Here is a 12,838-nt window from a genome sequence, read left to right as displayed (position 1 = left end):
TTTTTTTTTTTTTTTTTTTTTTTTTTTTTTAAGCAAATGAAGAATCAGGGGTCTGGGTGAAGCTAGCGGCTTAAGTTAGGTCGTGACACACAAGCCTAATCGGGTCCAGTTTCTTTCCACAACTGAATGCTATCACTTGGCCTCAGGTCTCTTGAGTATAAGGAAAACCGTTCCTTACATCGAACAAAGGTTTGTTTTTTGACTGAAGGGCTTATGGGAAATAAGAATTAAGAACAAGGTATTTGAAATCTAGTCTTACTTACGCTCTCAGAATTGACTTTGGGCTGGTTTCACGATAAGAAGCCGGCAGGTGCAACTGCCTTAGAAAAAGGCACTGCTGAACAAGTCTTTTCTTGGGGTAAACTCCAGGGAGATTTTGGTGAGGTTTGGAGATTGTATTGACACTCCTCTATTCTGTCTAAACAGTCTTCATGTAAAGACACGCCCACTTTTCACATGCACCTGTTTCTAAAATTTAATGTGAAGTCAGATTTCTCAGGCTTCATGGCACAACAGAATATTCCTTATCATTTTTTTGTGTGTGATTCATTTTCATGTATGTAGTGTCTTCAAGTAGAGCTGAGCATAGTTCAGCCCTCTCAGTGTTCACCTGATGATAGATCTGCAAGTAATTAGCAGATTGTGCCAAATGTTTTTTTTGGTAGGGGGGTACTGGGGATCGAATTTGGGCCTTTGCGCACCACTGAGCTAAATCCCCGGCCCTGTGCTAAATTTTTAGATGTCTAGGGTGTCTAATTTTTCTTTATGGTATCAATTTTTTTTTTCCATACCGGGGATCAGACTCAGGACCTTGCACTTGCAAGGCAAGCGTGGTGCCACTGAGCTAAATCCCGGGCCCTTTCTGGTATCAATTTTGATGGCCATAACAATCACATTATCTCCTCTTCTGATTGTTTTTCTTGCTGTGAATTTTTCAAAGGAGTTTTGGTCATGTTGCTTATGATGGGTCAGGGGTCCACAGAAGGAGCTGCCTCTGGGAGAGCCAGGCTTCATGTGGTCTGGTCCTAAGTGGGCTCTGGAGCTCACAGCTACCACTCTGACCTGCAGATGTCCTTCGGTCTTCTCCGTGTGTTCTCCATTGTGATCCCCTTTCTCTATGTTGGGACGCTCATTAGCAAGAATTTTGCTGCTCTACTTGAGGAGCATGACATTTTTGTTCCAGAGGATGATGATGATGACGACTAACAGGTAAGACTTGCTTTTCCCTCGTGGACAGGAGCAGGAAGTGGGGTGGGGCATCTAATCTATGATCCACTCTGACCTGGTAGCAGCACATGGACACACGGGGCAGGCGCTTCAGTGATGAATTGACCCACTTGGTGACTAATGCTTTTATTTTGCCTTTTACATATGTTGGGTGAGGGTAACTTAACTGACTTAGAAATTCATGGGTATCTCTTCCAGCTGGGCCAAGATCCTAGCCAGACTCTTAGTTGCCCCTGAAATACTACTCACAGTCAGCTCGTGTTTTCTTGAGAATTAAAATGCCGAGCACACCCACCATACCAGTGCCATCTCAGCAGGTCCATACTGAAGTGCAGAAGCTGGCAAGTCCTCACCACCGTCAGCTGCACTCACCGAGCACCGCCCCAGCACAGCCTGTACATGGGCATCGGTTATGGTACACTGCTCACACTCCCCGAGAGGCCTTCCCCCACTCAGTTTTCTGTGTTGATTTCCTGTGCTCTAACCTGTGCTGTATGGCAGTGTGGCTGTCACAGATAAGGACACCTGACTCCTTAGTGTGGCATTTAGGTTTGCCATGATTTAGTCATACATCTTAACCCATCTCAGCTTCCACTTTCCCAACCGTGGAAGGAAATGCCCGAGAGAGTGCTGCCAGCGTTCTTTTATTTTAAATAGTGTTGGGGATTGAACCTTGGGTCTGCTAGACAAGTTCCTTCCCACTAAGCCGCATCCCCTGCCCTCTTTGTATTTTAGAGACAGGGTCTTGTTAAGTTGCCCAGGCTGGCTTCAAACTTGCCATCCTGCTGCCTCCGCCTCCGAGTAGCTAGCTGGGATTATGGGTGTAGCATCTGCTGTGATTCCTTGAATTACCACCCCGAGCACTGACTCATGGTCCTTCCCACTGCCCTTTGTCATTTCTTGCAACCTCCAGTGTCCTTGATGAAGTCTCCCTTTGTCCCTCCATTTGAAATGAGTGCTGCTTCCTCTGAATGACCTTTCTTACAACCCTCCATGTAATGTGCCTAAACACACACATGCCCCCACAATTTGGACCGTGAGCTTCTTGCTGGCAGAGAATGTTTTTTATACCTCTGGGGTCCTGATGCCAGGCCTGTGAATGTCCAGTGCCTGTATGAATAATCAGAGGTACTCAAAATTGCTTTTCTCCTGCCATGTTTAGTAAAAGCACTCCATGGAACTCTTGCAGTGTGTACGTGGAGTACTGTTGCCTTCCTTTCTTACAGGACTAGGAGGAATAGAGAGAGGAGAAAGCAGCAGCTGTGGAAATGGCGATGCTCTTGGCCACTCCTTCCCTTTCAGCTGAAGGGCTCTGGAAAGCCCTCAGCCTGCCTCCTGCATAGCCTGTGACTGCAGCCCAGATCCCCGGGCTCTGGAAGGTTCCCTAAGATGTCCAATGAGTGCTGGGGGGAAAAAAGTCAAATTATGAATAAAATAATAAACATCAGCCATGACTGAAAGCTGGCTGGAGTTTCTCAATCCAAGCAGGCTCTGTTGTTGTAATTCTTCTCTCTCAGAGGGACACAAAGGCTGTGGATTTATACCTCAGGATGTTTAGGCCAGGTAGATACATAGAGATAATTAAGGGGAGCTATGTTTGTTTATTCCTTCCTTTCCCCCTTCACAAAAGCGTAACAGTTTTCCCTCAAAGCTGCACAGGCTAAAGCTTCTAGCCTTTTTTGTTTCTGTTTTTTTGAGGCAGGGTTTTGCTATGGCCTTGAACTCATGGAGATCTTGCTGCTTCATCTTCATGAGTGCTGGGATTATAGGTGTGCACCACCACACCTAGCTCTCTAGCTGTGTGTGTTCATTAGTATGGATTAGTTATCATGTGCCAATCCTGAGGAGCAGCAACTGTTTATAATACTAAAATCTTATTAGAATGGTCTTTCAAAACTTGGGTTCCTTAGGTGAAAAGACAGTAAGGGGATCCTTGGTGCTGAAAAATGTGGGACTCCTCATGTGGTTATAGATACTGAGCCCCTTTCTCCACTGTATGCTTTGACCTGGGAAGGAACAGAGAAGACCCCACCACCCGAAGCAAGCAGAAATCATTCTTTAATCTGGCTGAAGTCAGATCTTCAGGTATAGCAGTTTGCAAAAATAGATTATTTCTGTTTTTGTATATGCACTGACTGAACAGCTGTGCCCCTAGTAACCTAATGAGCAGGACTGGACCTAGGACCTCAAAGGTGCTACACAAGCACTCTGTCATGAGCTCCATCCCCAGCCCTTTTTAATTTTTAAAAATTAGTGCATGTTTGCAGTACATAATTATATTCCTTCTTGGGAACTGATACATGTATGAATAAATGTATACATAATTTTTAATTTTTTCATCTCCTTTCCCTCCTTCGGGCCCTTTTTCTTTTGTAAGATTTATCTCTATATTTCCTTTTATTTTCCCAGTCCTTTAAGTTTTTTTTTTTTTTTTTGGTTTTTTTTTTTTTTTTTGGTTTTTTTTTTTTTTTTTGGTTTTTTTTTTTTTTTTTGGTTTTTTTTTTTTTTTTTGGTTTTTTTTTTTTTTTTTGGTTTTTTTTTTTTTTTTTGGTTTTTTTTTTTTTTTTTGGTTTTTTTTTTTTTTTTTGGTTTTTTTTTTTTTTTTTGGTTTTTTTTTTTTTTTTTGGTTTTTTTTTTTTTTTTTGGTTTTTTTTTTTTTTTTTGGTTTTTTTTGAGACAGGGTCTTACTATGTAGTTGAGACTGACCTGGAACTCACTATGTAGCCCAGGCTGGTCTCCAACTCAAAGTGATCCTCCTGCCTCAGCCTCCCGAGTGCTGGGATTACAGGCGTGAGCCACCACGCCAAGCCCCTTTTAAGTATTTTTTAAGGATGGTCTTTTTTTGGTATCGGGGCTCAAATTTGGGACCTTGTGCTTACAAGGCAGGTGGAGGCACCACTGAGCTAAATCTCCAGCAAGAAACCTTTGAGAGAAGGTGTTGCTGAGTTGCCCAGGCTGGCCTCAAACATGACCTTTACCTCCCAGCAGCTGGGATTAGAGGTGTGCACCACTGTACTCATCAGGGAATTAATTTCATGTTAGAAACTAGTGCTTGTTGCAAGGAGCAAGACTAGGCCTGTGAATATGCATTTTCTTCAGAACCCCTGGGTCCTGTACTTCTGTGTCTGTTAATACTGCTCTCTTCCCTCTCTGACTAATTTTGGATAACCTGTGGCGTGACACGGAGGCTGTAGAAACACAATGAAATCAACCAGCCTCATATCCTGTGTGACAGTTTCTGAACAGATGGACTCATCTTTCCTACTTACTGACATGCAAGGCTCTGAGAAAACAGGATTTACAGCAATCACTACCCTTCGGGAAGAGGGAATGAACAGGTAGTATGCAGACCAAGACCCCAGTTGTTCAGGCAAAAGTGAGAAACCACAGAAAACTGGTTTACCAATGGAATTCTGTCACGAAGTGATCATATCACTGATTTATTTGTGCTCCAAAATAATTAAATAACATGCACCTTCCCACTGAGCAGAGTGGCTTTATGGGTCATGGCCAGCATAGAACTTGGACAGGAAATCCTTTGGCCTTGGTGCTTCTGTTTCATGGAAGAACCGCATTACATGTGTCCGTTGCTTCCACACTTTAATTGTTTCCTCCAGTTCCATCTTTCCCTAAACAAATGAGGGGAGAGGTGGTCAGTCAAAGTGGTCACCCTGAAATCAACACTGAAGCCCAGAATTCCATCCTTTCCTTGACACTGACCTGTTGAATGACTTTGGGCAAGTAATGACCCTGTCTAGGCAACTTTGGGCATCTGGAAAATGAGTGGGTTACTCTTTAATGCTGTGGTTAACTGATGCCAACAAGAGCCTTCAAGGTTAACAGGCTACATGTAAATGCATAACTATACTGGCTTAAGTTTCTGCATAACATTTCTTTTGTGTTATTTACTAGTCCACACTGAAATGACCATTGGTGCTAATGTGACAGACCGCGGACAGGAAATCAGGCCCATGATTTGCCTCAGTGACACAGGACTCAGCTGACTCACCTGCCTCTCCATCTGTAAGTTGGCATCCATAAAGCAGTAACTTCCAAGGCTGGTGTTCAAGAAGAACTCCAGCTTTCCTCTTCATAGTGTTTTTTAGTTCTACAATTAAAGTCCCAGTGGGTTTTCTCAATAATTTTTTTTTCTCCACATTGAGCTCTATCCTCAGCCCTTTTTGAATCATGTTCTTACTAAGTGGCTAAGGCTAGGTTTGAATTTGTGATCCTCTAGCCTCAGCCTCCCAGAGTGCTAGGATTACAAACATGTGCCACCATGCTTGGCTTCTCTTTCAACAAGCTTATATCTTTAACTCCAAGTTTACTTGTCTGAAACAGCAACAGTTGCCAAACCAGTATCTGCTTTTTAAACTTGGGCAGAAAATGCCCATCTGGGAAGACTAAGAAGCACAGGACAAGCTGGCTGATCTTTTAAGTCAGTCAGGGAGGGTCAGTTACCTTGATCACCAGAAGATCAATCACCCTGGGGTCTGTGACGTGGGCATTCTTCATAAACATTTCTCGGACTTTATCCCGTCCCTGTTTGACAGGGATGTCTAGCTGGAATAAGGTCACTAAAGAGAAAAAAATGATCAGGGTAGAAATTATAAAATGTGTTTTTGAAAACTTAAGTCGACAGATGCTCACTGAGCATGTAATATAAAACGGGCTGTTCATTCCTGCTCCAGATGTCAGCCTCACCCTGGGCTTGGTGCTGAGGGTGTGAAGAAGTGTGATGATGCCTGGCTCACTGAGCTGACTTGAGGCAGGGAAGATAAGACCGCTGCATTTGAAGAAGCAGAAAAGCAGGCTGGGGATTAAGCCCAGGACCTTGCATGTGCCAGTCAAGTGCCTTGCCACTGGGCCACATCCCAGTGTTAACATTTTTATATGGAGCAATCAGCAAAACAGCAGGGTTGAAATTTTATGTAAAATAATGTGGCACAGGCTGTAAGTACTACATGAATTTGGGAGTTGAGGGATATTGCTAAGGGTCGTGCAGGTACAGGTTTCAGTTCATAAGTCAGGGGAGGGGAAAGACATGTAAAACGTAGTTCTAGCTTTCTGGGCCTTTTTTTTTTTTTTTGAGACAGGGTCTCACTATGTACTTGAAACTGATCTGGAACTCACTATGTAGCCCAGGCTGGTCTCGAACTCAGAGTAATCCTCCTGCCTCAGCCTCCCCAGTGCTGGGATTACAGGTGTGCGCCACCACGCCTGGCTTCTAGATCTTAAATTCTGATTGGAAGGACAGCGATATATGATTGCAAACACACAATAAATATTTGCAATCCCATATGAAGTTATCACAGATCTAATACATGGCACAGACTCAGTGACATTGAACTTCATATGACGAGAGGCATATGGACATCCTCTGAAAACTAGGTGGTTTTTTTCCCCATTAAGTTTATTGGTACTTTTTAGGTATCCAGTACAGTTACATTTATCATTGGGATCTTGTACCTTTACCTGAGTATCTTGGCTCTTATTTTTTCCCCATACCCCTGCCTTCCCTTCACCCTCTCCACCCTTCCCTATTTACAAAGACTTTGTTTCCATTTTTTCCTTTTCTTGTATTTTTTTTTTCCTTTCCTCTACTCCTTAAGCCCTTTTCTTCCTATTTTCACATTATCAATTATACAATTTGAACCTTACTTACACTTTTAGTTTTTCACACCAGAGAAACTATTCGGTATTTACACATTTCCTATTTCCCTTAAGAGTATGGCCTCAATATGCATCCATTTAGCTATAAATGTCTCTAGTTTCTCATTCTTTTTGGCTGGGTAGTACTCCCATTTTATAGAAAAAACACATCTTCTTATCCAGTTTCTAGCTGATGGACAATTGGGCTGTTTCCAAGTTTTAGCTATTTATAAACTGTGCCACTATAAACAGGGGTGGGCATATATCACTGTGATATGATTCTTTTAATTCTTTTGGAAAGATACCAGCAGACGGACATCTGGGTCAAATGCGACCTCTAATCCTAGTTTTTTGAGGCATCTCCATATTGATTTCTACAGTGGCTGCACCAGTCTGCACTCCCTCCAACTATGGAAATGAAAGATACCAGCAGACGGACATCTGGGTCAAATGCGACCTCTAATCCTAGTTTTTTGAGGCATCTCCATATTGATTTCTACAGTGGCTGCACCAGTCTGCACTCCCTCCAACAATGGAGAAAGGTTCCTTTCTCCCCACAACCCTGCCAACATTTGTTATTGGTTAATTTGATAGCAGCCATTCTTTCTGGGGTGAGATGGAATCTCAGTGTTGTGAAAACTAGGTTTTAATCACTTGTATTCCCAGGCACTCAGCCTTCAACAGACTTGATGACAAGGACATGGAAAGGCCCTGGGAACCAGGTGGACTGGGGTGAGAGGCACACTAGGCCAAAGGAACAGCACAGCAAGGCATACAGGCTCGAATGAGCACTGTGGTGAAGGAGACAAATGTGCTCCTTGCTGAGGACACTTTGTGTTGTGACCATTCCAGGGACATGTCCACTGTGGTCTATGGAAGCATTACAGCCATCTCCAAAAACTATGACAACCATTTAGTGACTGAATGAATCAACTATAAACTTTGAATCTTTCATTATACCCATGACATGTCAGAAATGAAAAAATGAAGCTTCTATTAGGGAAAACCATGCCGTGTTGCAAAGAAAGTAAGTTTTCTGCTCCAACCAAGGAAGAAGTAATAGAAAGCTAAAAGTAGAACTGGCTCAACAGGAAAACATTAGGGACACAGAACCACTTAACACTGAAAACACCAGTGTCCGGCATTGTGCAGAACAGGCTCACATGGACAGTTAATTACATATACCTCTTCCAAATCTGCCTTCTTGGCCTTTACTTTGCTACTTATCATCAACTATGGTGAATATATTTATTATGGGAATTGACAGACACTATAAATTTAGTTTTTTGGTTTTTTTTTTCCCCCAGAGAGCAGTCACCAAGGTCATTATTAGGGACTGTAGAAAAGGAGCAATGAGAACGTGGAATTTATAATCGTACCCTTTGGGAAGATTTAGGCCTAGAGCACTTCGGGCAATTGCTCAAAATCACAACTGGCTCCTGGGAGGTGGGGCCCTAGAATCCAAGATTTTTTTCATTTACAATTTGGTGCTCATTTAGGGAAAGAAATACAAGGAATCTTCCCCTCCTACCAATGCTTGCTGTTCCTGCATTTTTATATCAGATTCCTGCCCAACCCTAGGAGCAAAAACACAAGGTTCTTCCAACCATAGCTTTGGGAACTAGTACCCATCTGCTCCCAGTCCTCACAGTCTCCTCTGCCTCACACCAGAACCCTGGATACATCAATCTCCTCTTAAGCCAAACGTTTACATGTGTGACATGGCTCAGTGGTAGAGGGCTTGTCTAGCATGCACAAGACCCTGGGTTCCACCCTTAGAGCAGGTGGGGTGGAAATTCAGCACAGTTGCAGAGTTCTGCCTGTTTTTCAGTAGGTAACAAATGCCAAGTGTCCAACTTCACAGGTTAACATGGCTTGTCTCTACTGAGATTCTATAGCTCTGTCCCAGGCCAATGCTGCCATTCCAACCCCTTGAAGAACTCTGCATCAGTGAGAGGCTGTGGCAAGGTAAATGGAAACAGCTTGGCTACAGCCTGCTGATTTCTTCTTTGGTTTAAATCAGTGCTTTTCAAACTAGTGACAATTTTGTCCTCCAGAATATTTGGTAATGCCTGGAGGCATTTTTGGTTGTCATAGCCAAAGGGAGAAGGGTAGTGGCATCTAACAGGTGGATGTCAAGGATGTTAAATGTCCTGCAACACCAAGAACAACCCTGCACAACAAAGAATTATGTAGCTCTAGTGCAGCTGTTAGAAGTCCCAGTATAAATCAGTGCCAGTTATTCTTTCTCAGTTCAAGAATGATTTCCTGGCTTATTTTCTGAACCCTGAGTGTATTTAGATTTCAATTTGAGAGACTCAGAAAGAAGATGCCCCTTTTGGATGGGAAAGTGAGTTTTCCAGTCTCTGTTTTCCCAAAGTTATTAACTCTCCTGAGCCAGGAACGTGCTCACAGACTAGGAAGGACAGTACTATACAGTTCTCGGTCTTTGCTCTATCCATGGTAGCATTCATAGGGTGTGATCCTCAGATGGAGGCAGCATGGGATGAAGAAAACAGCTATACTTTAGGTCTTATTATCTAGTTATATGCCCAACTCCCTCCTTTGTCCATAAGACCCTTGAAGGCAGGGCTGTGTTTTACTCATTTTTATATTGCTGTAGGCATCTGGTACTGGCTCTACTGTACAAGAAGTACCAGATGAATGGGAATTAAGTTAAGTGAAACTTAAAACAGAAAGCCTCCTGTTACCTTTGGCCAGCAAGCAGCTTGTAGTGTTTTTCAAACTAGGTCCCCAAGCTTCAAAGAAACTACAGTAGGAATTAAGAGCCTGGTGTCCCCCCATCCCCGCACCATGCTGGGGATTGAACCCAGGGCCAATGCATGCTAAACTAAACTAAACGAACTACACCCATCTCCAACCCCAAGAGCCAGGTGTTAGACTGAACAGTCAGGGCTATAAGGCTGGCTCTTCTACTATTAATGGTGTGACTCATGACAAGTTTAGATGTCTCATTTTTGTCTCCGCTGTAAGGCAGGAAAACTGCCCATCTTAAAATAAGGCACTATACAACATTTGGCATAGTGCTGGATCATATGTAAGCATTTCGGCGAATGTTAGTTATTACCAATACAGTAACTTATTCCTCATCCTTGTTTTGGTTCTTCAGCTGGAGTGCCAGTGATGGAGAGCACGACACACTGTGGCACAGGTCTCAGTGAGTGACCCACCGGGGATCACTGGTCTTTCTCTTAAGCTTGATCTTCACCCCTTTGACTTCTCCCCCTGCTCTCTAGGCTTCTGTAACCCTTTATCTTCTTATCCACCCCCAGGACCCTTTTGACTCTGGAATTATCTTCCCAAACAGCAGGTCCTGGGAGGAGATGCTTTAAAGAGTTCTACAAAGTCATGATATCTGGATCTGTCTTGAACTCAGCCACAATTTCATTTCTCTTCCTCCCTCATGAAAAAAAAGACAAGGTTTCAGAAACTCTTGGGAGTATTCTGCTAAGCAAACATTGTTTTTAAACACCTGGTTTTGAATGCATCCCCCCCACATACAAACACTTTTGTTTTTCTTCCCACATGGGTCTGTGTAGTTCAGGCTGGTCTTGAATTCATTATGTAGCCCAGGATGGCCCGGAACTTGCAGCATTCTCCTGCCCCAGCCTTCCCAAGGGTAGGGATTACAGTTACACAGCTCCACGTCCAGCTAAACACTTGCTATTGTCACTTCCACTCCTATTTGCCTGTCCCTGAAGGCATTTGAATTTGCAGCCCCTACACAAACAGGACACTTCTTAGTTCCTCTCTCTCCAGCATCAGGTGGGTTTACATTCTTTCAGGTCATTAGCCTTCTCTTCAAAAGTCAGCTTGAGGACAGTGGAGTACAGTTCTCATACAACAAAGAACAGCAGCACTGTATGTAGAGGCTTCTAGGTTAAGCCTGAGAGCAGCATCAGCATGAATACCACAAACAGCAGCTACCGAAACAGTGCCAGCCCGTTCTAAGCACTTACATATAAATCATTACCCTACTTAAGATGGTAACTCTCCCCAGAAGACACTACTATTTCTCCAGTCTACAGAAGACGAAACTGAGGTACAGATGAAATAATGGACCCACGGTCACAGGTAGTAAAAGGCAGAGCCTGAAGGAAAGTGCGGGCTACAGATCACACCTTCTCCTGCCTCACACACAGCCAGGGAAGTCGCACTCAACCATGCCTTCCACCTCAGGCAGCAGTGATGGTTCAAGTTAAAACACAGGAAGTCAAATCGACACAATTACAAAATATGGACAGTCAAGGACGTTTGCGTCGCCCTTCTAAAAAAAAAAAAAATCCAGCACAGTGGGCAGCACTGAAAGGGATGTCGAGATGAAACGGTGTGCATTCTGGGAGCCTGCGTACCAATCCTCCAGCTGAACAGACTGGTTCTCACCACCTAAGCGATGGAAGGAAGGGGCAGACCACCAGGCATAGGGCGAGGAATCCCTGAGGATAAATACGAGGGCAAGTCGAGCCAGGCAGCAAGGATTGGCGCCCATCTCCTAGAGAGCTCAAAAGGCATCACTGACTTACCGGACAACCTTGGGAAAGTCACTTTCCTTCAGTTTCTTTACGTGGGGGCGGGGAGCGTGTGGGAACTGGATGATGGCTCAGTTCCTACAGCCGCTCTGTGTAAGACCCAGTGGGTGTCCGCAATATTTTCTGGAACTGCACAGCTGGGTTCCAGATCCAGCAGAAGCTGTCTCTGGGCCTCGGGCCCGTCGCTTCGCCTCATGGCGCCCTCACTTGCCAATGACAATCGCCAACAATCCCCGCTCTCCCTCCCAGGGGTTCTGTTAGGATTATGGGGACAAAAGACTCCAAAGTGCCGAGGCGCCTAGCAGCGCTCAGTATGGACGCCGGGCATGGCTCGTCTGACCTCGGCGCCGCAGTCAGCTCGGGCCCTCCCTGGCCTCGAGAGACCCTCTCTCTTCCCCGGAAGCACCCGGAGTGGCCTCTGCCCGAGCAGGTGACCTCAACTCGGCGGGTGAGACCTTGGGCAGTTGCCTCCAGGGCCCCGCGTGCGCTGCTGCCTCTCACCGGTGTTCGGCACCTCCCGATACCAGGCGCGGTAGAGCTCGCGCACCCTCCGCTTGGCCTCGTTCATATCCCGACTGAAAATGGGCTTCACGGCTGTGCCGGCCGCAGCAGCACCCTGCCTCAGACCGCTCGCCGCCATCTTGCTAATGACAACTCCGCCCCCTTCTCGCCGCGCGCGTGCACCCCGAACGAATCTCTTTCTGGTTGGCTAAAAGGGGGCACCACGCCCCTGTGCTTCGAGTGGGCGAGACTACAGCTCGGGCTCTCCAATTGGCTGGAAGTGAGGGCCAAAGACAGGCCAGTGAGGACTGCGCATGCTCATCTCCAGGATCGCGGCTCGTCCTCTGGGCGGGTTAACACTCTCGTAACAACCAGAGGCGCCGCCAGGGGGCGCTGTTGCGAGCCCTCAGTCCGCGTTCCGCTGCCCAGGTGTGGCTCGGTTGTCGCCTTCCAGCATTTCCTGGATCTCCGCGGGGCTCGGGCTGCAGCCCCCTAAGGTGACAGCTGAGGAAGACGACGGCGCAGGCTGCAGTGGCGCTGTCCCGGCCTGTCGGCGGCCTTTCTGGAAACCGCGGCACTTACTCACTACAAACCAGCTCTTCGCCAGCGCCCTCCTGGCTTTAGCGTCTCGGCACTGCTCGACCCCGGAGGTGGGTGGAAGGTCGGGATTTTGTCATCCAAACTCTGGATTTCTCTCAAAAGCAGTCGAGCATTGTGAGGCCGGAGGGAGCCTTAGGCCGTCCAGTTGGGTGTTTTCTTGCTGAGGTGAGCGCTGAACCTGAAGGGGACAGTGATAGCTGGCACCACGACAGCCCGTGCCCTGGGTGTTTACATGGACTCGTCTCAGAGGCCGGGCAGGTGCTCCTAGCACCTTCTTTTTTTTTTTTTTTTTTTTTTTTTTTTTTTTT

General features: G+C 45.6%; 3 protein-coding genes across 3 annotated transcripts in view; 2 read left to right on the top strand and 1 right to left on the bottom strand.

Moving 5' to 3' along the window:
- Positions 1 to 2,706, top strand: part of Smdt1 (single-pass membrane protein with aspartate rich tail 1) — a 3,821-nt gene extending 1,115 nt beyond the window's left edge. Inside the window, exons 2-3 of the mRNA XM_010634422.3 lie at positions 1,069 to 1,209; positions 2,454 to 2,706. Coding sequence (XP_010632724.3) covers positions 1,069 to 1,206 — 138 coding nt within the window. The 3' untranslated portion in view covers positions 1,207 to 1,209; positions 2,454 to 2,706. The remainder of the gene's footprint in view (positions 1 to 1,068; positions 1,210 to 2,453) is intronic.
- A 1,934-nt stretch (positions 2,707 to 4,640) lies between these two features.
- Ndufa6 (NADH:ubiquinone oxidoreductase subunit A6) lies at positions 4,641 to 12,098 on the bottom strand. The gene is made up of 3 exons (XM_010634412.3): positions 11,931 to 12,098; positions 5,689 to 5,804; positions 4,641 to 4,856 (listed from the first exon to the last, which is right to left on the bottom strand). The coding sequence occupies exons 1-3, from the start codon at positions 12,067 to 12,069 to the stop codon at positions 4,725 to 4,727; spliced, it is 387 nt and encodes a 128-aa protein (XP_010632714.1). The 5' UTR covers positions 12,070 to 12,098; the 3' UTR covers positions 4,641 to 4,724.
- Positions 4,850 to 12,838, top strand: part of LOC104869320 — a 31,584-nt gene continuing 23,595 nt past the window's right edge. Inside the window, exon 1 of the mRNA XM_033765933.1 lies at positions 4,850 to 5,250. The gene's annotated coding sequence lies outside the window, so the exon portion shown is untranslated. The remainder of the gene's footprint in view (positions 5,251 to 12,838) is intronic.

The sequence above is a fragment of the Fukomys damarensis genome, unplaced genomic scaffold (genome assembly GCF_012274545.1).
Source record: "Fukomys damarensis isolate Sample0158 unplaced genomic scaffold, DMR_v1.0_HiC HiC_scaffold_19, whole genome shotgun sequence".
NCBI classification, from domain to species: Eukaryota; Metazoa; Chordata; class Mammalia; order Rodentia; family Bathyergidae; genus Fukomys; species Fukomys damarensis.
The sequence above is the reverse complement of the archived record's forward strand: the minus strand, read 5'-3'. Positions and strand labels throughout refer to the sequence as shown.